This window comes from Xiphophorus maculatus, chromosome 16 (assembly GCF_002775205.1).
Source record: "Xiphophorus maculatus strain JP 163 A chromosome 16, X_maculatus-5.0-male, whole genome shotgun sequence".
In the NCBI taxonomy this organism is placed as follows: domain Eukaryota; kingdom Metazoa; phylum Chordata; class Actinopteri; order Cyprinodontiformes; family Poeciliidae; genus Xiphophorus; species Xiphophorus maculatus.
In genome coordinates, this window is record NC_036458.1 from 16,496,092 (window position 1) to 16,518,243 (window position 22,152).

Genomic DNA, 22,152 nt, shown 5'->3' on the forward strand with positions numbered 1-22,152 from the left:
CTGAGGGGAACATGGAGAAGTTCTCCTCCGTTATCCTTCTGCTCTGTGCATGTTCAGATCTGTGCAAAAGTTTCACAGATCTACGATTTCCTTCCAGACTTTCTGGGAAAGTCATAGAAGTGGGTTTAAGCTATAATTCCTCACACTTTCTGAAGATGTTTCAGAGTGCTTCTTTTCTGTTTGGCTTCCAGCTCCTAACAATGTTCAGAGGAATTTTTTTTTTTATCAATTTGTAAAGCCAAATAACTCATTAGGCTCCCGAACAGAGGGGAATATGTGTTGGTTTTATTTCTTTTTTGTTACTGTTCCAGGTAGATTTTATTTATTTGATCTCAACTTGTTCAGTTCCATCATTTTCAAACATACACACACGCACACATGACAACATGCTGTCTTGATTTAGGTCAAGAATTAAGCAGAAAATGGTTGAAAAGCTACCAAGGTCCAAGAAAAAAAAACTGTTCAATAATCTTATGAAAACTAAGCAAAATAAAAGTTAGAAGTTCACACTGCTAAAGTTACAATAGGATGGTTTAGTTTAAAACAGGAACAAATAGAATGGCCTAGTCAAAGTGCAGATTACCCATCTGTAACAAGACTTCTGAGGCCTCTTGAGCTACTTTGCAAATGGGCCTGATGTGGTGAAAATCTTAGACAAACAGCTGAAAACCACATGCAGCTGTATTTAAAGCAACGGAGATTATAGGAGCACAGATTCAGGCCACTGAATATAAATTTATAACACATTTTACTTTTCTATTTGGAACAAAATTATATATATAAACATTCTGCTTGACATTCATCGGGTTGGCCTTTGATATTAATCTCCTTCCAGCTCAGACTCAGGTCTGAAAATTAAAGAAAGTTGCAGGTTTGATTCCAGGTTTCCTCCTCCTCCTCAGCGCTGCAGAAAGATGAAGATGACGTTTTAAAGTCTTAAAAACATATAAAGGTTTAGTCCATTTACCAATACTACAGGGATGAATACTTTTGCGAGGCTCCGTGTAAAAATGTCTGTCCGCTAACGAACCACGTAAAGCTTTAAAATTTGTTCAATATTACAGCTAATTAAATGTGGGGCTAATGAAAACCATATTTTTTATTAGACTCTGAGCAATGAATCTTCTTCTCTTCCTCCACCACTTCCTCTGAAAGCCAGCCTCAAACACATTTAGCGGTCTGCAGATCTGAAAGCGTTGCTCCGGATGTGGGCATCAGCTGACCTTTTTATCTCTGGTTATTGCCTCTCTCGAGAGCCGGAGCACCAATAGAGCTACTTGGCAGCAGATGTTTACTTTTATTGTGGAAATTTATCACCGTACAGCCACAGTACTCTCTCTCTCTCTCTCTCTCTTTCTCTTTTCCACTCCACATGCAGGAAGCCAGAGTCTCCTGCTTCTTATCTGCTGCCTACAAGAGCAAATGTACAGCAGAGAGTGACAGCATGCCGGGCTCCACTGCTGGTAATGCGCTCGCTTTAATCATCCTCGTGCATGTACGACACGTCGGCTTTGATGTTCCATTACAACGGACAAGTTGGCGAAGGTTGGAGCGGATCTAAATTTATTCGGTCCATAGGAGTCGCATTCTGCTCGCCTCTTCACTCACACTTGAGCATAGAGCGAGTGGCCATTCATCAAATGAAGAAAGAGGCCGGGAAGATGAATTTATCAGTGGAAGCTAAAATTTTGCTAAGTGGACAACAACATCTCCACAAAGAGCTGCAGCTGACCGCACTCAGGTAAATGAAGAAATAACAATGTGACTATGGAGACTAAAAAAAAACACACCAGATAACTGGATAATTAATACCATAAGATGACACAAACTGTCAACAAGCGCACTCACCGCCTCTCAAATGTCTGCACAGCCCTGTTCAAAATGCCAGGAGACTTTGATACGTAATTTCTATAGTTTGGCAAGAAGCAGCTGTAACGTCCAAGTTTGCAGAGTGGATAAAATGTTTCAGGAGTATCTCATTTTGCAACGCTATCAGTCAGGAGAAGGGTAGAAACAAATCCGTCGTGATATATAAATACAGCATGGCACAGTGAACCCAGTGAATTTAGTTTTTATAGTTGAAAATAAGTAAACAATGTCAAAAACGTGTATGTTTAATCAGAAAGTGAACGCTTTTACAAAGTCTAAATTAATTCTTTTTTTAGATGTTTATTTGCAGTCTACATGTAGACGTCGTTTAGTCATGCTTTAAAAGCAAACAGAGTAGAAGGCAGTGGGGAAAAAAAGATAAAAAACTCAAGACCTTTCAACTTTTAACATATTAACTCGTCGAGCAACACGGCTGCCCGCTTCGTGGTGCAGAAAGGAAACGTGTGTAGGAGTATTCTTTGTGCACCAGGAACACTGATTACTGTTATTGTTTGTTTTCAGGAATACAAATTAAACTCACTTCTTCATGTGCCGCTGCAGCCGCTTTGTGTTGCAAGCAGCTCAGTAACACAGAGAAGCTGCCGCTGAATGAGAGTAGGAAATTATGATTCATCCTGAACTACTGCCATTGTTAAAAATGAAAAACGTACCTTTGTCTACAGCAACATGGAGGAATAGCCTTGTTGTCAAAATGCAATCTGTGCAGCGTTATTTACAGGACTTTGTCTGGGCCTTATGATATTTTTTGTTTATCTGATGCCGTTTAGATCTAACCGTGGATAAAATATCCACGTGTAAGTCAGGAAGATTGCTCAGAGTGAATGTTGTCATTGATAATTACTAAAACTCCAAATTTTCCTAAACCTGATGAATAGATGAGACTGAAACTGTTCAGAGAGCCAATAAAGATGCCGGCAGCGCCCACACCGTTCTGCATGGGGAAACTTTCTGTGTTCTCTTTACATGTAAACATCTGCTACAGCCTGTGTATTTTAAACCCTCTGTGTCCTTGGACTCCTTGGAAACGCAGGACTTCTCTTCCTGAATGGCTCGCTCTGAGAGAAGTGGATGCAGAGGCAGGCGGCTGATGACGGCGAACAGCAGGAGGAGGTAACAGGCCGAACCCGTACCTGGAGAGCAAATGATGCAAACCAGAGGAGAGGCTGATGAGTCAGAGCGAGGGGGATGTGCTGTGCTGGGTTTCAGAGGCCCGAGTGAAATCAGAGTATTACCATTTCATCGCTCCCGCGTTAAAGACTGATTCAGACATGCTAGCATTTTGATGATGGGAGCAAAGCAACAAAAAATATCCATGGATGATGGTTTGTGGAGCTTGTGAAAACCTCACAGTTCGGATAAGAATAACTCTCAGGGTGATAATAAGCGATTGAGTTTTCACTTTTTGGTGATGTATACTAATGGTGAAAAAAAATATCCTGCGGTGAATTAGATGTTAAGTTCACCTTCTGTCTTGAAATACGGCCTATATAAATAACTAGATATATTTTCATAAACCAGCCCCTAATTACACAGGTTACAGTTATAGTTTCAGTGAACATCCCCTTTAAAATGCCACATTTGTGTGACACAAAACCTCACACCATGATACTGCCACTGCCACACTTCACTAAATATGATGCTAATTTTTCATGTCAAGTTTTTGTAAATGTTTTCTTGAGAAGGAAGATGTCAAACTTCTCATTCCTGTCATACGGGGAATGCTGAATATCATATCTTCCTGCAGCCTCCTGTCAAATATAAAATGCTTTGGATGCTTTTTTTGTAATCTTCTCCTGACTGATATCTTTGCAGAAGGAAAAAATATATGCACAAATGTGTAATTACCTATTTTTATTTGCTTGAAATTCACAGTAAAATTCACAGTTTGTATATTTGATATTTTTCTTTCTCTCAAGAAGCTAATTTCTCCCCAGCATTTTTAGAAAGCACCCAAAGCTTCATTTGAATCAGCTGAGATCCAACTGGCTCAGCTGCCAGCAAAATAAAAATAAGTAAATATAAAACAAACAAACAAAAAAAGCCGGAGCCATCCGAGTGTGGCGCCTTTTGTTGTTTTTGACTGGGCAAAGCAACAAATACAAGCTGAAATTTAATCAGTGGAGAGGCAGGAGCTCCATCTCAGCTCGCCACAAAGTAATACTTGTTTCAACATCCAGTAATTACAATCTCAGATATCCTCTAATCCCGTTAGCTGCATGCCGCAGCGAAAGCCTCAATCTGTTTGATAGAAGCGAGCTTTAACCTGCCAGACCAATCACTTGAAAATCTGGACGTATTATTGTGACAAAAGCAACAAAAACTCAGCAGAGAGAAGCTGAGCTGTTTGCTGACACCAATGCTCTGTCATCTGTGAACATGAAGCGTGGGATTGGCTAAGAGTTAACCTGCTATTGGGTGAAATTGAAAATACTATTATTGGTTTATTAGCTCTTAGCTATAAATAAACCAATAATTTAATAAGTAGAAGCAAACTAGTAACTAATAAAATCCTTAGCTTACCTTATGTGTTAGCTCTTCATTATAGGGTGTCTGCATGTCCTCCATGTCAATCACAGATGATCCAGACAGGTTGTCCATTGTCTCCTGCGTCTCTGTCTCACACAAATCAGATCTCTGCTCAGAAACCGGCAACTCAACCCAGAGACCTTCCACTCCTCACTCCTTTTAAGTCGAGTTTACAGCCCGCTGTCCCCAACACCTGGCCCTCCTCCTCCACAGGTCTCCATTTTCTCCATATGGTTCACATCCGGTGCACAGAGGGGAAAACTGCCTTGAACTGTGCACTTGAACCGGAAAACACTTCAAATATTTATACGGGGAAGTTCAGAAGTGTTGCTTACAGTATTTATGAAGGAAGGAAGCTTCAGCACTCCGGAGTGTGTTTACATCCTTTATATAATCCAAAATTATTCATTCTTGACTTTTTCTCATATTTTGTCACATTAAATTGTGATGTCTGTGGATTGCATCAAAAATAGCTAGAGCACAACTGTGAAGATGAAGGAAAATCATTCATTCATAGATCGCCTGTGGTGACAGCGAGCGAGCAGATCACCACAAACACACCATGAAAGGCTGAAGGGACGTTTTCCTCTCAGCAGGGGCAGAGATGATGGATGAAGCAACAGGCAGGGGAATGCAGGACCTACAGCAACTCTACACACACACAACCTGGTGAGATATAAAAGAATAGTTCAGGTCAAATATTCAGGTGTTAGATTGATCACTTGGCTAGTCTGCGAAGAGGAACGGGCAAAAATGACAGTCTCTATATGTGCAAAGCTGTTAAGTGTAATTGTAGAACCAAGTTAATTCTCAAAGTATGCTCTCAGGGAGCTGAACTGAAATGTACGCCACACTTTTCAGATTATTTAGTTAAACAAAACATTTGAAATTTACGAATCAAGCTAGCAACGGTATTTTAGCATCTGGTCACCGGTAGCATGAACTGCTTGAAGTCACAGAACGCAGTGAAGGCATCTGCAGGCGACAGAAAAGTCCCATAAGAACAAAGACTAACGACTAAATAATCATGAAACAACATTTAAGACTTGTGATTAACGCATTTTAGGCCAGTATAAATACATCTTTTAAATGAATTTAAGATATTTTAAGGCCTGAATTTTAGATGTTTACATTTAAGACCTTTTAAGGGTGTGCGACACCATGGCAGAATTTGGTCTGTTGCATAAAATCCTAATAAAAATACATTGCATCTCACGTTTTATCATTTTAAATTCATTGAGGATTCAGAAGGTCTTAATGTGCGCAAAAATCTGCTCCTAGCAAGGACAACTCCCGTTCAAAGTGAGCTGTTTTATAACCACTAGATTAAATCCAGACATGCTTCAAGGTACAAACAAGTATAACAACAAAAGCTGGAATATAGTCATCTATTTATTGAGTTTTCAGTGAGACTGTCTGATCTTCTCCACAGCAGCGACAGGCTCCTGTTCCCTACAGATCGGAGCGACGGAGCCGAGGATGAGTCACCGTCCGGGCTGCTCCCGACTATCACAACAGCACGGACAGAAATCTCAACCTCCCAAAACCCAGAGGAGCCGCGTCATGCGACACCGAACAGGTGGACTGTCGAATGCAACACAATTAGAGAGCAGTTTTAACAGCTCAGGGAGCCAAGAGACGAACAGACAGCGTACAGCTTCCCTCCAACTGGATAGAAAAATAACATTTACAAAGATCCATTAATCTGCTTATTCTCTCAATAAAACCGGGGCTTCACTGAAGCGACTGTACTGTGCAAGCTACACAAGGTCACTTAAAAACAACGTGCGTGTTGGACGGTCATTATTTCAGAACACAAAAAAACAAAAAAAAAAAAAACTAAAGTAAAAACACTCGTTTCTGCAAACTATTCTGCAAACGTCAACCTTTTTCCACATAAAGGCAGCTTAGATTCTTCCTGATCAAACTAAAACAATTAGCGTTAAAAAAAAAATAAAAACATAATAAAAAAATACAGTGGACTGTTTAAAATTTAAGGAGTAAAAATACTAAAATAAAACAGATATGTAAGAAATAACCACAAACAGGCATGACAGTACAGCATCTGCACAGGCAAACAGGAGGTATAACGATCTGTTGTTTCAATGCCTACCATGCAATGTAAAAGAATGACACTTTTAGTGGAAATATGTAACTTTAGGCCCGATTGCTTTAAAAAGACAAAATCTGAACATTTAACACTGAGGTCAGTGTGTTCAAAACTAACGGAAAAAACGAGCTTTAAAGTTCCCTGATGGATGCAGAGACGTTGATTTTGCAGACAAGGTAGCACGACATTTTGTTTCTTCCTCACAGCATAACAAAACTTAATAACAAATGTGGTTTTTAAAACTATTTCCATTATAGTTTTTAGAGTAATGCTATAAATCTCAGTATAAAGTTTCATCTTTGATACTTAAAATGACTCCAGCTCATGTTGATCTTTCACCTCAGGTGATTGGGTTAAGATTTTCAGACTGATTTGAATGCAAAAAAAACCAAAAGAAAAACAAACAAAAACCCTCAGAGGAATTTTGCAACACAAAAACTATTTAAAACTAACACACCAACTAAGATAAAAAAAAAATACTAGAAATATATATTTTTAACAAAAGTGCCTCACAAAAGTATTGACACACTTCAACGTTTTTCACGTTTTGTTGCATTACAACCTTTTAGTTTAAATCAGGGGTGTCAAACTCCAGTCCTCGAGGGCCGCTGTCCTGCAACTTTTAGATGTGCCTCTGCTGCACCACACCTGAATGGAATAATTAGGTCATTAGCAAGGCTCTGGAGAACTGATCTACACAAGGAGGAGGCAATTAAGTCATTTCATTCCAGTGTTTTGTACCTGTGGCACATCTAAAAACTGCAGGACAGAGGCCCTTGAGGACTGGAGTTTGACACCCCTGGTTTAAATCATTAGATAAGCATCAAGTTGAAGGAAAGTTTTCTTGTATCAATCTGATGCCACCAAACAAAATCAAAAGCAATTAATGCATTTTATATAGGGGTACCAAAGTTAAAGAGGCTGCACGCAACACAACTGTAAACTATTTCATGTTAGTTTCCTATAAAAATGTTGTGTTTGCAACCTGACAAAATGTAAAAGATAAATATAAGGGGTGTAGATACTTTTGAAAGGAAACATTACAGCTATTTTCTCCAACATGTCCTTGTATTTAGTGATGAGTTGTTGCAAAAAAATATGTGACCCTGCACAGACGTATTAAAACGTCCCGCCCTCGACCCCTCCCGCCGTAACCAACGACAACATCCTGCAGTAAAGTGCACTTCATGCATCTCTCCTATGCTTCAAAATAAGCACATTATTAAGATCCAGAGGTTCTACTCTCCTTTGAAATGAAGGGAAACAGCTGCTTGAAGGGGACAACCGAACGAGGACCCTTGCATTTCCACTGAGACAGTTGTGTGACTGGAAATGTGTGCGGCAGCTAAAATCATACCGAAACATGTGGGGTTTCATGTACCCGTTCAGCAAAACATGATATGTTTGTCTTTTTTTTTGCAGGCAATGTGCAAATTTTCTGCAGTCCTCCCGTCGTTTCTGCCTGTGGCAGCAGCAGCTCCTCGGAGTATGTGTGCAGATATCGGGTTCATTCAGGCTTTCCAGCAGTGTTTTGTGTGTTCAGTGTTTCTACTCGCGCTACCTGATCCGCCCGTCGCTTTTGACTGGGCCCAGTTCGGACTTTGGATCAGGGGAGAGGGAGCTCCAGGTAGTCTTGGTGCACAGCCCCACGGCCGGGCAGGAGGAGGTCTTGGTGGAACAGAGGTCACCTATCACCCAGAACGCCCCCACCAGGCTGTCCACCCAGGCGTCCAGGGGCCGGCCCACCAGCTGAGCGGCTCGCCGGGCCGCCTGCATGGCGGGCTCCTGAGGAGGCAGCTTCAGCACGGAGTTCAGCTGCTGGAAGCTCTGGTCCAGATACAGGTTACCAGGAGGGCCCGAATGCAGCCAGCTGTCCTCCTCTGGAACAGAAAAAAGTAAATATATAAAAAACAAGAATTAGTCTGTAAAAATCACCATTTTCTCAGAATATTTATGGATTACACATAGAGGGATCATACACTTTCCCCCAGTAAAATTCAAGCACTTTTCAAATTTCTCCAGCACCGCACTTTGCAGACAAACACAATACAAATCAACTGAAAGAAATGGTTTTAATTTACTATTGTAAGATGTCATTTATTAGTGCTGTTAATCTTGTTTTCTACATTCTGCAGCACAGAAAAGGTCATCTAAAATGTAGCAACATTTTATGTTTTGAAATGTCTCCTGCATACCTTAGCTTGAGCACAAAACATTAATTAAAAAAAAGAAAAAAAGACACCACAGTTTTGATCATTTTGAACATACAAAACAGAAGACAAATAATAAGTCATTGAGTCATTAGGAATAGTAAATATTCATTACAAGTAAATGACCTTCCTACTCAAATTTTATACATTTTATACAAAAAAAAGTCACAAAAAATAATAATAAAAAAACAAAAATGTTTTTCCTTTTATCAAAGAAATAAATTTGGCAGTTCTAGCAAACCTAAAACAATAAATGCTTGGTCTGATTAAGCATTCAGACAATGAAAGTCTTTTTATTAGCTGTATGAAAACATCTGGTTTCAACTGTGAATAAAATTTTCCAAATTTTGGCTTTTAATCAAGATTGCACTCCATTACAAAACTGCTCAGTTTGAATAACAAGCACTTTCAAGGACTTTATACAGAAATCAATTACTTTCCAAACCTTGAAAACACCTGATTGAAGGATTTCAAGCAAGCATACGAACCTGGAATATAACATGTTTTAGAAAATAATTCATAGCCCTTCAACTTTTTCTCAACACTTCATTGAGTTTTGTTAGAGTTATTATAACAGAGTAAACGTACCTCTGCGCAGTGGCTCTTTATTATTAAAAGTCAGCGGCATCACGAGGAATCGAACCTCCGCTACACGCTTCCACTGTTTCAACACCCGCACGGTCCAGGCGCCGGGCCGTAGGGGGTGCTGTAGAGGTGGTTTGTACTGCGTGTACTCTGCATCCATCTCTACTGTGATGTCATAGGACGCTGCCACCACCTGCGCCGGGTCGATCCAGACGATGGTGGCCGTGAGGTTGGGCCCACGGGCCCACTTCTGGACCGCCAGCGGCTCGTCTATCGGGCCGATGACGCCGCCGAAGTTACGGAAGATCCTTTCTTTGGGATCCCAGTCTGTCCCGATCTGTTCCCGAGAAAAACACGTCAGTTAAATTAGCATTTTCTGGAATCTGGGTTTTTTTTAGAAAACATTTTGGTTTAGGGGTCGTCGATGTTTAAAATGTTGCCATGAAAACCTCCAGATTCTTGAGCCTCTCGAACTCTTTGAGGTTTGTCTCGAAGACGAGCGTCGCTTGAGGCATGGCCCACAGCTCCAGCGTCTCCCTGCGCTTCGACTCCACGCAGCGCACATCCTGGCGAACCAGGTAGCCTTGGAAACGGTCATCGTAGAAGTACAAATGGACGGAGAGAGGGTCACCTACTGGTTCAAACCTTCAAAAGAAGAAGTTCCTTGTAACAACATTCTGTTACCAGTCAGATAATATTCAAAGAGGAAACAGAAAATGAACCTGCAGGCTTCTGTCTGGCTCTGAGAGGTCATCAGGCCCTTCAGGGTCAGGCGAAAGAAAGAGGTGTAAGCCGTGAGCGCCACGTCACTGAGGGAGCCGACGCCCTCCAGCTGCTCAAAAACGCTCTCCCAGTACGCCTTGATGGCGACAGTTCCCGGGGCGTACTGGCCGTACAGGTGGGTGTCCAGGATGTCTATGGCCTCCTGGTTCACCGTCGACTCAAACTTTCGGGCGAAAAACGTCGGACGAGTCAATTGCTGTAGATTAAAAAAAAAATAATAATAAAATAGTTTTCCACATGTAATAAATCTAATAGATAAAACACCAGTCAGGATTTTATTTTGAGGGAGTATGAATACTTTTGCAAGGCAGTGTAATCTCAGAAGAATGAGACACTGCCCTCTTGTGGTGACCTGACCTGAATCCGAATGAGGTCTTGTGGTTTGAAGTCGTTGGGGGAGCAGCCGCACCAGTCCACGATGTGCTTGTACTGGCATTTACAGCCCAGCTTACGGTTCCAGTTGGTGACACGCAGGTTGTTGTCCACCAGGGTGTCACACATGTGACTGTTACCAAGCACTGTGTGGAAAAACGACTGAGAGAGAGAGAGAGAGGGAGACAGACTTTTAAAAACTCATTTATTCAACATTAGTGATTTACATAAACAGTCAACTCAAAGCAACACATTCATAAAGGAAAGTTCAGAATACCTTTATAATCACAGAGATTTTGGAAAACATCCAGTTCATTCATTTAAAAAATTTTTTCTAACATCACTCTTGATTTTAATTATACCCTGGAAAAGCTTTACACATTCAGAATTTTGTTCGTTGTTAATCTTATGTTTTCTGCTCAATTAAATTCCAAAGAAAATTTAAACAACTATTTTTTTCTTCTTGAGTGAAAGAGAGAAAGAAAGGAAGACCAGACAGAAAGAAAAAAGACATAGGAAAAGTGACAGAAACACAGAAAAAGGAGAAAACAAGGAAGAGAAGAGAAAGACAAAAAACAGAAAAAGAGAGACAGAAAGAAAGAAACAAAAAGAAAATGACAAAGAAAAAATTAAGAAAAAAGACACAGAAAGATCAACAAACTATAGAAGAAATAAAAAAAAGAGAGGGACGGAGAGATAAATATGAGTCAAACAGAAAGTCTGGATGAACTGGCTCCAAACACGAGGTCTGGATTACAGAAGGTCACAGCTGTACAGTAGTTCCTCTCATGCGGCGCCGCTGCTGCATGCTGTGCTGCGCAGCTTACAGTCCTCCATTATCTCTGCCGCTAGGCTGCTCTGACTTGGCAGGGATGTGGAGCCTGAGACGGGCTCTTTCCTCACTCTGAGCCTCGGCTAAGGCAGACACAAAAACCGCAGACGGCTCTCTTACCTCGGCGGGCAGCAAAGCGTAGGTGTAGAACTGCTTCAGGCCCAACACCAGCTGGTCGCGGGAGCCGACCACGTAGTCCACGAAGCGGCGGGTCAGAGCAAACCAGTCGGAGCCGCCGGAGACCTCCAGGCCTTCTGGGATGCTGCGCTCACCGAGACGCCACATGTGGTTGTCGCACTCGTGGAAAAGCCGGTCGAGGCCCTGCTTCTTGATGAACCTGGAAGAAAGAGCGCATACCAAAGCATTGTTGGGAGTTCTGGTAAGGGGTCTACCTTTAAGATGAGCACGCTCACCTTGCATTCTCTCTCCCATGCGACTTGAGGAAGTTCTTGTCTCGGTGCATCGACAGAAACATCACCAGTTCATCGTTGGTCCTACATGAATTCGATATGGCGAGAGGAAAAGACAGAAAAAAAACAGCAGATAGGAGATTTTGTTGAATATAAAGGAGCTTGAGTAATAAACTACTTTGGAAAAGACTTAGGACCAGGAAGTGAACCTCTCTGGGGACAATCCAGGTGGACAATCAACTACTTTGATTGGGACTCAGTTGGCTGCCCCCAAAAACCCAGCTGGAGACCGTTTACCATCGGCTCTGTGACTAAGTGACCAGAACGGTTTATTAACCACAACGTTGCAAAACAGATTAATGTTTCCATCAGGAGAAATGCTACGGCTGCCACTTTCTAAAGCTGCCGGGGTCAGTTAGAGACCAAAACAGGAAGAAACCCTTAAAATGAAGTAATTACTGCAGAACTGGGCATTAGCTATTTATAGATACAGGTGTTTTTAAAAATTGCTAAAATAAAAGTTTGTTTTTGTGCCAGACCTATCTACAATTAGGCATGCTACAAAAGGTCAGTGCTATAGAAGTTGGCTACTCACAGATTTATCCAAGTATATTCATAGAAAGTTTAGTGGAAGGAAACAGTGTACTAAAAAGCATCATAATTGTAATAAACAACATATTATGTTTGGAAAAATTATTGCTACTTTTCAGTTTTAAATAAAAGCAGTTTGGCCATATTATTTGTGTTTTGAAAACTACAATACTATAAGAGACACCATTTTCAACCTTTCAATACAGCCTCTTTCTACAAACATCCATCACTTTATTCAACATTATTTTGCTCCGTTTCTGCTCATGTAGCTAACCTGGTCGGGAAGTCTGTGGCGCTGAGGTTGATGAAATAGTCCCATTTCCACTCCTGCATGGCGAGCAGGTCCTGCATGCTTCGCAGGTAGGCTTTCAGGAGACTGGCCCCTCCCCAGATGGTGACCATCCGCCAGGGAGTGGCGCGCACGTTGGGGTACTGCTCGGCTATCTGCAGCACCTCCCGATGCATGTAGCCGGACCGCTGCAGGAAACGGAGCAGATCCGAAAACGCTGGCTCAGCTTCAAAGCGTTTCATCACACAAAATAAAAAAATAAAAACCCAAACGCTGAATGCTGGTTTCTACTGTGACTCATCAAAATAATGACAAAAGGGAAACGAAAACGGTTGTTTATCATCTAAAAGGAAATGTTGAACTTAAGAGAGAGCGTGCTTTGACAAGCTAAAATTGTGGACTCCAAATAGGAGGAAATAAAAGCTCTTATTTATTCCTTGGAGATCAATTAGATTTGTTATAAACAGCTCCTTTAAAAAAGGTTACTCAAGATTGTGGAGCGATAAATGGGCAGTTCAAGGGAAACAGACGCCTTAAAATAGATTGTCCAGGGACATAAAGTCCAATTTTGTTAAGAGAAGAACAAATGGTGTGTAATGAATCTGCTCTGAGAAACCGATCGAGGTCAGCAGAAGTGGGCAAGAACTTTAACGGGATTTGACAAGATTAAGCAGCTTCCCGCCTGGTGTTTAGAAATAAGGTCAAATGAAAGAAAAAGGCAAAAGGAACAGCCTAAACTCAGCCTTCAGCTGTAGAGTTAGAGGCTGGGTGATGAAGCACAGAGCTGGAGACTCACATATAACCCCAACTGTTCAGCTCAAGCAGGAGTTTTCACAGAGACGAATGGTCTCTCTCTGTGAAAACCGGCCGCCGTCTGTTGGCAGCAGAACAGAGGAAGTGACCAGGTGTCTGGCTACAACAGGAGTCCTGTTTTCAGGAACCTAACCGGCTCTCTGCTCAACAGATTCGCCATCTGCTTTCCTTTCGTACACAACAGCAAGTTTTCTAGCAAAAGACGGATTCCTGAAGAATAACCGTGACATCCCTGTTTTACTGCAGCGAGAGGAGAGCAGGGTAAAGGCAACCTCTGGGACAGAGGGAGAGCTGGTCATTGTAAGCTCACAGTAAGAAAAACAATCCTAACGGTGTTAATGTAACCAGGAAGTAGGACCTAATTCAGGTGTGTGCAAACGTTTTGCCTTGAGGGACAAAATTGTTAATATGAACAAAAAAAATCTTTTTTTTCTCTTTTGAAGTCTACAAATACATTTCCTGAGACTTTTTTATTGTATCTGCTCAATAATAAACTAAATATGCAAGACTACGTTTAATCAAACAAAACATACTTTTGTACAAGAAGGATCTGTTAATCATTGCATTCAGAAAGTTTTTAACTGTTAATAATAAACCGACACACTGTTTCTTGATTTTCTGGGTTAAGATTAACGCAGAAGTCTGGTTAATAAATTTGTAATTATTTTGCTGTTTTAGCAGGCCAGATTGGTTTCACACCAGCTTTGTGGTCAGGAGGTCCCGGGTTCAAATCCAGGACAAGCCCCCAATTTGTTATGGTCTGGCTCTAGAACCATAACAAATAAAGGGAAGCAACGCAAGGGATAACTTAAGATTAGATCTAACAAAAATCATGAATGGCTGGAGAAAAGGGGGCAAGGAGAGGGAGAAAAGAGAGAGAACGGGCGAGGTGAGTGAGAGACGGTGGTGGATCTCAAGCTGGATCTCAATTTGTTCTGGAGACACTGGCCAGCTGCCTCCATTTCCAATCAGCACTAATTAGGAGCTCTGAAACAAAGATGTTAGCGAGACCCAGAGAAAAGGCCTTGGGCCGCAACAGGTTGCACAAAATCCTTCAGAGGGCCACAAACGGCCCCCGGGCCGCACTTTATACACCCCTGACCTACATAGAACAGTGTGGTGGTTCATCTACTGGCTGTACCTTGTCTACATGGATGTAGTAGTAATGATCTCTGTGGTATATGGCCTTGATGAGACGCCTGAGCTGCCGTACGGCTCGGCCGTGGACCATCAGCACGAACGCCACCCTGACCGGGTTCTCCACCTTGGACAAGCTGAGTTCCACGTCGCCTGCAGCCTCGACCGGCTGAGACACACCTGGCCACAGAATCCAGATGCAGGTTAGAAAATGATGATCATACACTGTAAACAATCTAAAAGTAAAGTAGGGCTAAAATTATTCATCAGATTAATCATGGTGAATTGATTATTGACATACCAGTCAACTAATTCAGTAATCGATTAATCGTAAATTGAAGTATGCAGACTCAAAAAAAGACGACAATGGCTAAAAGAACAAAACCCTCAGAACTGTAATCAGATCAAGATTGAACAAAACAGAAATACATTTTGCATTTAAGGAAAAACAAAAAACTTTGTCTGTAAATATGTTCAACCTAAAACACATAAAGTGACAGTTTTAGCTTCACCTTGTTCAAATTCTGTAAAAAAAAAAAAAATCAAATCTCCTTTTAAGCAGTTTTTGCTACTCAATTATTAATCAGTCGGTCCAAAAAATTGTCAACAGATCAGCCTTACGCTATATTGATGCCTGGTCCAGCCAAAATGCCTGATCTCTTTACATGTTGATGTTCAAAGTATTTTTTAGCTCCACATGAATCCTTCACTACAAAAGATCCAGCTCACGCTCAAAGAATGCTAACCTAAAAAGTAAGGGAATTGTTTACAATGAAAAATCTGCACATTGTGTCAGTTTCGATTAATCGATCAATTCACTGATAACTAAAATACTCGATAGTTGCAGCCATAAAGTAAAGTCCTGTGAGCGCAGCTTGGAGCTCACCGAGTTGGGGGCAGAACTGGGGCAGCGCTTCTGGCATGAGCTGCCCCGCCTGATGTTGGCACACGATGTTGGCGATCTCCTGCCGGCACTGCTGCGACCTGGCGCGGTGCAGAGCCGACAGTGCGTCCTTGCCCACGATGTCACATTTCGGCATGAAGTCACCGTTGGGCGCCTGGTGCGCGCCGTCCACGCTCCCGGGCTCCCCGGGGATCCCGGCGGCTTGCATCTTTGCCGCTCCGTCCAGGCTGAAGTTGCGGCGGCTGCTCGACAGATCGTGAGAGACCGCGCCGTCCAGCCCGGCCGCCGCCATTCCCCTCTCCTGGGGGGTCTTCTGTCTGACGCCGGGCTTCGCGGCTCGCCGGTTGCCGCCTTTCCTCTGCGGGAGGGTTGCCGTTCCCCTCTGCCTCTCAAACCTGGTGCTCCATCTGCCCCTGTTCTGCCCAGACAAAGAATTTGCTTTGTCTCTCTTGGAGTCCTGGCTGTTGGGGTCGGGCAGCTTGGACCGTCTTGTTTTTCCCTGAAAAATGAGACCAGAAAAGAAAAAAAAAAAAAAAAAAAAAAAGACATTTGTAATCCTGTTACAGATGCTGATTCATACTCTGACATAAGGTAAACAAAGATGGCCACTGAGGCATCAGCAGAAAGCCCTAGAGGCGACGATGTGTTTACTTGGTTCTTATTTTTTTGGGGGGCTTTCTTCCCAGTTCTCTCATCTGAGTTATTTTTAGCAGCGCCTCCGTGTTTTCGTGGAGAGTCACAAACAATCCAGTGATTCACCACGCAAACCAACAAAACCCACTTGCCTCTTTTTGGCAGGCAAATTCCACACTCGTGAAATTTGGGTCAGGTGTGTGCAACATTAAAATCCAAACAGATGGGGTGTGTGTGTTTGTGTGTGGATTATTTTGGTACTGCAGTGACTGGAACGAAGGAGCTGTGTGTTTTACTCAGACATAAACTGCTAAAGCGCCATAATGAGAGTTGCTGCATGTTGGAACCAATGAGGGGAACCAATTAGGACTTGGACTGAGGTTAATTTTCCACTCTACTGTGCAAGACTTAAAGTAGAAATACAACGAATCAGGAGCACAAAGCGTACACTTTAACAAAATCCTTTGAAAGGACAAGAAAGAAGAACTCAGCGTCACAGTGTTGGCACACTGCAGCGGCTTTTTAAAAATATGCACATGAAAAAAAAAAAAAAAAAGTAGTGAGTAGGCAGAAAGCTTTCAGACGCTTCAAACCAATATGGCAGAACGAAGGATCGCTCGCCTCCCACCGCTGGCATGCAGACTGCAGGGGGGATGCTGGGAAACGGAGGCAGGCCGGCGGCTCTGTGGTAGGATCGGGGGCCAGATGATCCCCGGCCAACAGGAAAGTAGCTGACAGCCGATGCAGGACGGTCAGCTGCTGCCGGCCGATAGCGGCCACTGGATCATCAGTGAGGTGTTGCAGGACGGATCCAAACATTCAGAACATACCTCAACTGTTTTATATAAAGACGAGTTTGCGCAGTTTCTCTCAGGAATGATGTGAAACACTCAGTTTGAAAGTTTTATTCATCGTACCGTTATGATACATTTTCAGAAGTTACTGTAGTAAATGATAATAGTGTTGTTTTACGAGACTATTTCCAACCAATATAATGCAAATACGCCCTCTCAAAGATCAAGTGTTTAACACTGGAACTTTTTAATTAAATATTCAAAATATATAACTAAACCAACAAATAAAATAGTCAGTTTAAATCATCTTAATTTATCATGGTATTAATTGACTTTTTGCAACAGGTTTAATTCATACATTCTGAACTTTTCAACATTTCGTCACATTACTGCAACAAACTTCAATACTTCTATTGGGATTTTATGTGACAGAGAAGCGAAAATGATACATCGTTTCCATTTTCTGTCAAGAAAAAATCAGAAAAGTATGGCTTGCCTGATTTAATTTCAACCAATAAACCAATATATCAGTGAATAATATATCAGTGATTAGACACAGGTGGATTCTGTTCACTAATTATGTAACTTCAGACAGATAACCGAGTAAAGGGGTGGAGGTACAGCCATTTTTCTTCAATGTCAATAAAATAAATAGAAACTTGCAGTTTCAACGTGACAAAATCTGGGAAAATTATTGCTTAGAATGGTGGCTTAGCATATTCAGCATTCTTCATTTACAGCAAAAATTTAATTATGACTCATTTCCAAGTGCAAATTGCAGCAAAACGTTGACAATTTGCTACAACCATGATTTCTGCTTTTAGAAGCAGCTCATAATGATCCTTGTCTGGATTTCATTTTTGCAAAAGTTTCTTCTTTTTTTTTTTTTCAGCCACGAGAGAAAATCTCGTACATACAGCACGCATGACCCACTGGCTGAAGTTTCAATTATTCTTATCAACTGGCTTTCGTGGCTTTTAATTTTTTTTTAAAAGAAAAAAAAGTCATTGTTTCGGAAAAAAAAGAAAAAAAAAACACATGGAAGGAGAAGCAGGCGAGGCAGAGACTTTATTTCCCAATTAAAAGTGGAGCGAGAACGAATCAGTGTCACCATCTGCTGGAGCGGGACTCGACAACGGAGGAGGGGGGGATGAAGATAAGGAGGAGGAGGAGGAGGAAGACTCTGTGGTTTTCGTCTGTCCCTTCTCTCTCGAGCAACAAAGGGGTTTAATGAAATGCATGTGACTGAGTGTGTTCGCTCAGGGCTGATGGTCTTTCAGCGTTCTGCATCAGGCGCACACAGACTTGGTGCTGACATCTGCATAGCTGTCTGCCAACACAGTGGAATATACGGCTGACCTCCGCACTAAGGAGAGCGCTCTCTGCCTCCAGCTAGGGCTTACAGAGGGTTATGGAAAACTGATTCGCCCTTCCTTTTAGTCAATAAAACAAATGACGAGTCGTTTGACATTCAAATGGAGGCGTTTCATTGTTTAAGATGCTAGATTTTATCCTGACTAAATGGAGAGGAGCCAAGGCTACGGCCAATTGAGCCTTGAGCTCTCTGATGAGCTTAGGGGTTTAAACGGAAATGATCTGCAGCACTAATCTCCTCTGAAGACCTGGGAAGTCGGTTGTCTACCTTTATCTGAGGCAAAGGTCAGGCAACCCTGCAAACCCTCAAAGCTCCGCCCACAAATCTACCCTCCACACTGGGGGGAAATAATGCACCTTCCACACTTTTCAGGCCATCACATCCTCAGGTTTCAACGTGGTGAAGTCATTCCAGGTTTTGTTCTTTTTTTTTTTTTTTTTTTTCGGACAAGCACAACCTGAGCAGGCTGAGCCACTTTTCAACTTCAGCTCGTATTCAGGTCATGTTCTTTATGAACAAATAAAGCAGCAGATTCTGACGAAAAGGGATGTAAAAAACTAAACTACAAAGCACTCTGGGTATTCTAGGAGTTATATGAACTTCCAAGCTCACAGCTCCAGAGTTATTAATTCATTTTCAGACCACTTTAAAATGATATGTAGAAAGGTGAATTTATAGCTTGAGACTGAAGGACTGTGTCTAACCAGGTGGTCAGCAGCGCAGGAGCACCACAGGGCGCTGTACTCTCATCATTACTTTTCACTCTGTACACTTCAGACTGCCCAGCACAAGTCAGACTTCTGTCATCTACAGAAATACTCAGATGAGACTGGGGTGTATCATTGATGGTCTAGAAGCTGAGTTGAGAGAGCTGGTGGATCACCTTGTGGTGTGAAAACAATCATCTCATCTCAAATGTAAACAAAACAAAGGAGGTGATTGTAGATTTCATGAGAAACTGGGTTAAAACAAGCTCTATTTCCATTATGAGGGAAGAAGTGGAGGTGGATGAGGAATATAGACACATCAGTGTTCATCTGGACAACAGACTGGACTGGAGACGCAACAGTGAAGTCGTCTATAAGAAAGGATAGAGCAGACTTTGATTCTTGAGGAAGCTAAGATCCTTCAAGGTGTGCTGCAGATCTTCTATAAGTCTTTTGCTGACAGTGCAATCATCTGTTGGGGTAACGGCATCAGAACCAAACTCTAAACAACCTGATAAAGAAAGGCTGGTTCTGTTCTGAGTACCACTGTGGAGAACTAGGAGATGATGGTGCCAAGAACAAGTTTATATTTAAAAAGGAAAAAAGTTACAACAATAACCGTGTGTCTTCAGTCAGAAGTTTCATCAGAGCCTGTGTAATACAGATTGCTACAGAACATCCTTCCAGCCCAAAGTCACCAGCATCTACAAGAACTCTTTGAACAACCTTGACTAATATAACATTTATTAATTCCAGAATGAAATTCAAGCATCTTCAAACTCAATTAAATTTAGACAAAGTGTCAGGGAATAGAGTGTGGATTTAAAATTGTGTTTCGATTTTAGGTGTTTCTTTTTCCAGAATTTTTCAAACCTGTAAAATACTGTAATCAATATTCCATGTTTTCCCTGCCTGGACATGAACTCTGGCTATAAACAGAGCCTCTGACTGATAGTTTGCTTCCTATGAAGGGTCTTAATTGAGTACTCAGACTTACGCAGACTAACTGAATTACTTAATAACCGACTTCCCTATTAGATGTTTTTTCTGTTTCCTCTCTTTGCTTCCCATTTTCTCTACTTGAAAGAGCCAGATGAAACAGCATGACAACAAGCAGCACACAGCCCACTGTTGCTTCTGAAACAACTTCGTTTTCATTCAGCTTTCCACAGTGAGAACCAAAAATGTGCAGTTAAAACAAGAAGAGCAATCTGCTCTCTCCTGTTTCTCTTGAGCGTTTGTGATAAATGACAACAGAGGCGAGGCTGATCCAGCAATAGTAACATGTTTCTACTAAGAGCTAACATAAGCTACCGTTACAGTATAATAACGCACAGTGCGATGAGCTAAACGCCAACGGCTAATCCAAACAAAATCTGAGCCGTGTCTGTAAAATAGTCAGTGGGACTGTTTCTCACCTCTGGTGGGCCTTCTTCCAAGCTCCTAAGACTCCAAACCACAAGTCCCTGGATCAGGAGGATCATTAAAGCAGCGGAAATCACTAGTTTATACCGTCGAAGCAGCTTTTGGACTCGCACGCTGGCCACCATTTTTCCAGCACGGCACGTTCTGAGCAGAGCGTCCACGCGGGGTCGCTCTGTGCTCAGGGTGAGATTTCCGGTTCGTTTTAGGGATTCGACTGATTTGGCTCGGCTCACGAGCAAGAATCGGCTCTTCTGCTTCTCAAACGATTCTTCACTCTCAGAGCTGCATTGATATTAAATAACTGGATTGGGTTTGGTTATGTTTCTGTGTACTTCTTATGGGACTGCTTTCCTCCTGTCTAAACTTAAACTATACAGCATGTTCTCTCAGTCTTTCTCCAAAAGTATACAGATAAGTAGAGTTGCCAACTTTTAAATGAAACTTGGAGGGAGACAAGTGGGGCGATTAAAAAAAGTTGGACAAATAAATTTAAGACACAATGGCACTGTACATTTGTTCCTGGCAATCCATTGTTTGTAATCACGTTTTTAACTTGTTTTACTATAGTTAAAGTTTTATTACAACAAAAGTATTTCAAGTTAAATATTATTATCTAGATATTCATTTTTACAATTTCACTTGAAAACATACAGCCGGTGTTCAGTGGACCAAACTTATAAGGGACGAGCCAGCGTTTCTTTTTTTATAATCGGTTCGCAAAACAAAAGTAGAAAGTAAAAAATGAGGGAAATGTTTTATTGTTTAAAATATTAAATGAGACACAGAACCAAAGAGGTACTTGAGGCTCTGGAACTGCATGTTGCAGACCCCTTATGTAACATCCATAGACCCCTTCAGGTCCTACCTCAATCGGGCTGAAGCCAGAAGTGCAACGCATTCATTTTTAATTCATTTTTAAAATAAAACTTGATGATCTGAAACAACTGCAACAAAAAGGACGACATTTGTAAAGGGCCAACACCTTTTAAAGCAGTGCTTATAAAATTGTCCTATCAACAGATTAGACAAAGCTGTGAATCTTTTACAAATAAAGTCATACCTGATGACTATTGTTTGTTCTGGATTTTATTTTTGGGTGTCAGTGTAAAAGGTACCTACAATATTTTAGTCCTACAGTTTTTTTTTCCTGTAGCAACTTTGAAAACCGTGTATTTTACCTACTAGTTCAAAATCATTATAATTATTTTATTAAGTAGTGTGATTCAAAGTCAAGGTAAGCAATTTTTTCAAGGCACTGCACATACTAAATAATTTGTGATATCTATTCAGTAGAATGTAAACACACACCACTTCTTCCATAACCTTTAATTTGTTGATCTGTCAGCAGATCAAATCCACAGTTAATGGATTTCATGACAAATATGTAATTATTGCCTTTCCTTTATGGGAGGCTAGATCTCATATTCACTGGCTCTGCAAAGGTTTGCCACAATATAAAATATTTCCTTAATTCACGTTTTTTAAATATATAATACAAGTTGTCCGATTATATAGAAATCCACTCATGAATACCATTGCTACATTTTTTTTTGTTCTTTGTCTGCATAGAAATCCCCTCAGGATGGGACACCCACCGTCTCCAGGGTAACGGGACTCAGCCTCAGGCACGTCGTGTGTTTCCCTGCTATAGTCTGGATGCCATTAATTAAACCGGCGGAGGAAGCAGCTCAGTAACTCTCTGTGTTTACAAGCCGCTCTCTCTGCAATCTCATGTGCACACAGACACCAACTGAAACAAACCGCTC

The 22,152-nt window shown here is 41.6% G+C and overlaps 1 protein-coding gene and 1 long non-coding RNA gene across 2 annotated transcripts; one reads left to right on the forward strand and one right to left on the reverse strand.

The window, feature by feature from the left end:
• The first annotated feature begins 1,216 nt into the window (after window positions 1-1,216).
• On the forward strand, window positions 1,217-6,255 carry LOC111611623. Its single transcript, XR_002754128.1, has 4 exons — window positions 1,217-1,741; window positions 2,921-3,000; window positions 5,010-5,085; window positions 5,849-6,255. It is a non-coding gene; the product is annotated as an uncharacterized LOC111611623 (long non-coding RNA).
• Window positions 6,256-7,259: 1,004 nt separating this feature from the next.
• On the reverse strand, window positions 7,260-20,526 carry xylt2 (xylosyltransferase 2). Its single transcript, XM_005807015.2, has 11 exons — window positions 20,380-20,526; window positions 15,435-15,951; window positions 14,553-14,728; window positions 12,584-12,786; window positions 11,722-11,802; window positions 11,429-11,645; window positions 10,462-10,638; window positions 10,044-10,300; window positions 9,771-9,966; window positions 9,325-9,658; window positions 7,260-8,406 (listed from the first exon to the last, which is right to left on the reverse strand). The coding sequence occupies exons 1-11, from the start codon at window positions 20,509-20,511 to the stop codon at window positions 8,084-8,086; spliced, it is 2,613 nt and encodes an 870-aa protein (XP_005807072.1). The 5' UTR covers window positions 20,512-20,526; the 3' UTR covers window positions 7,260-8,083.
• Window positions 20,527-22,152: the final 1,626 nt, after the last annotated feature.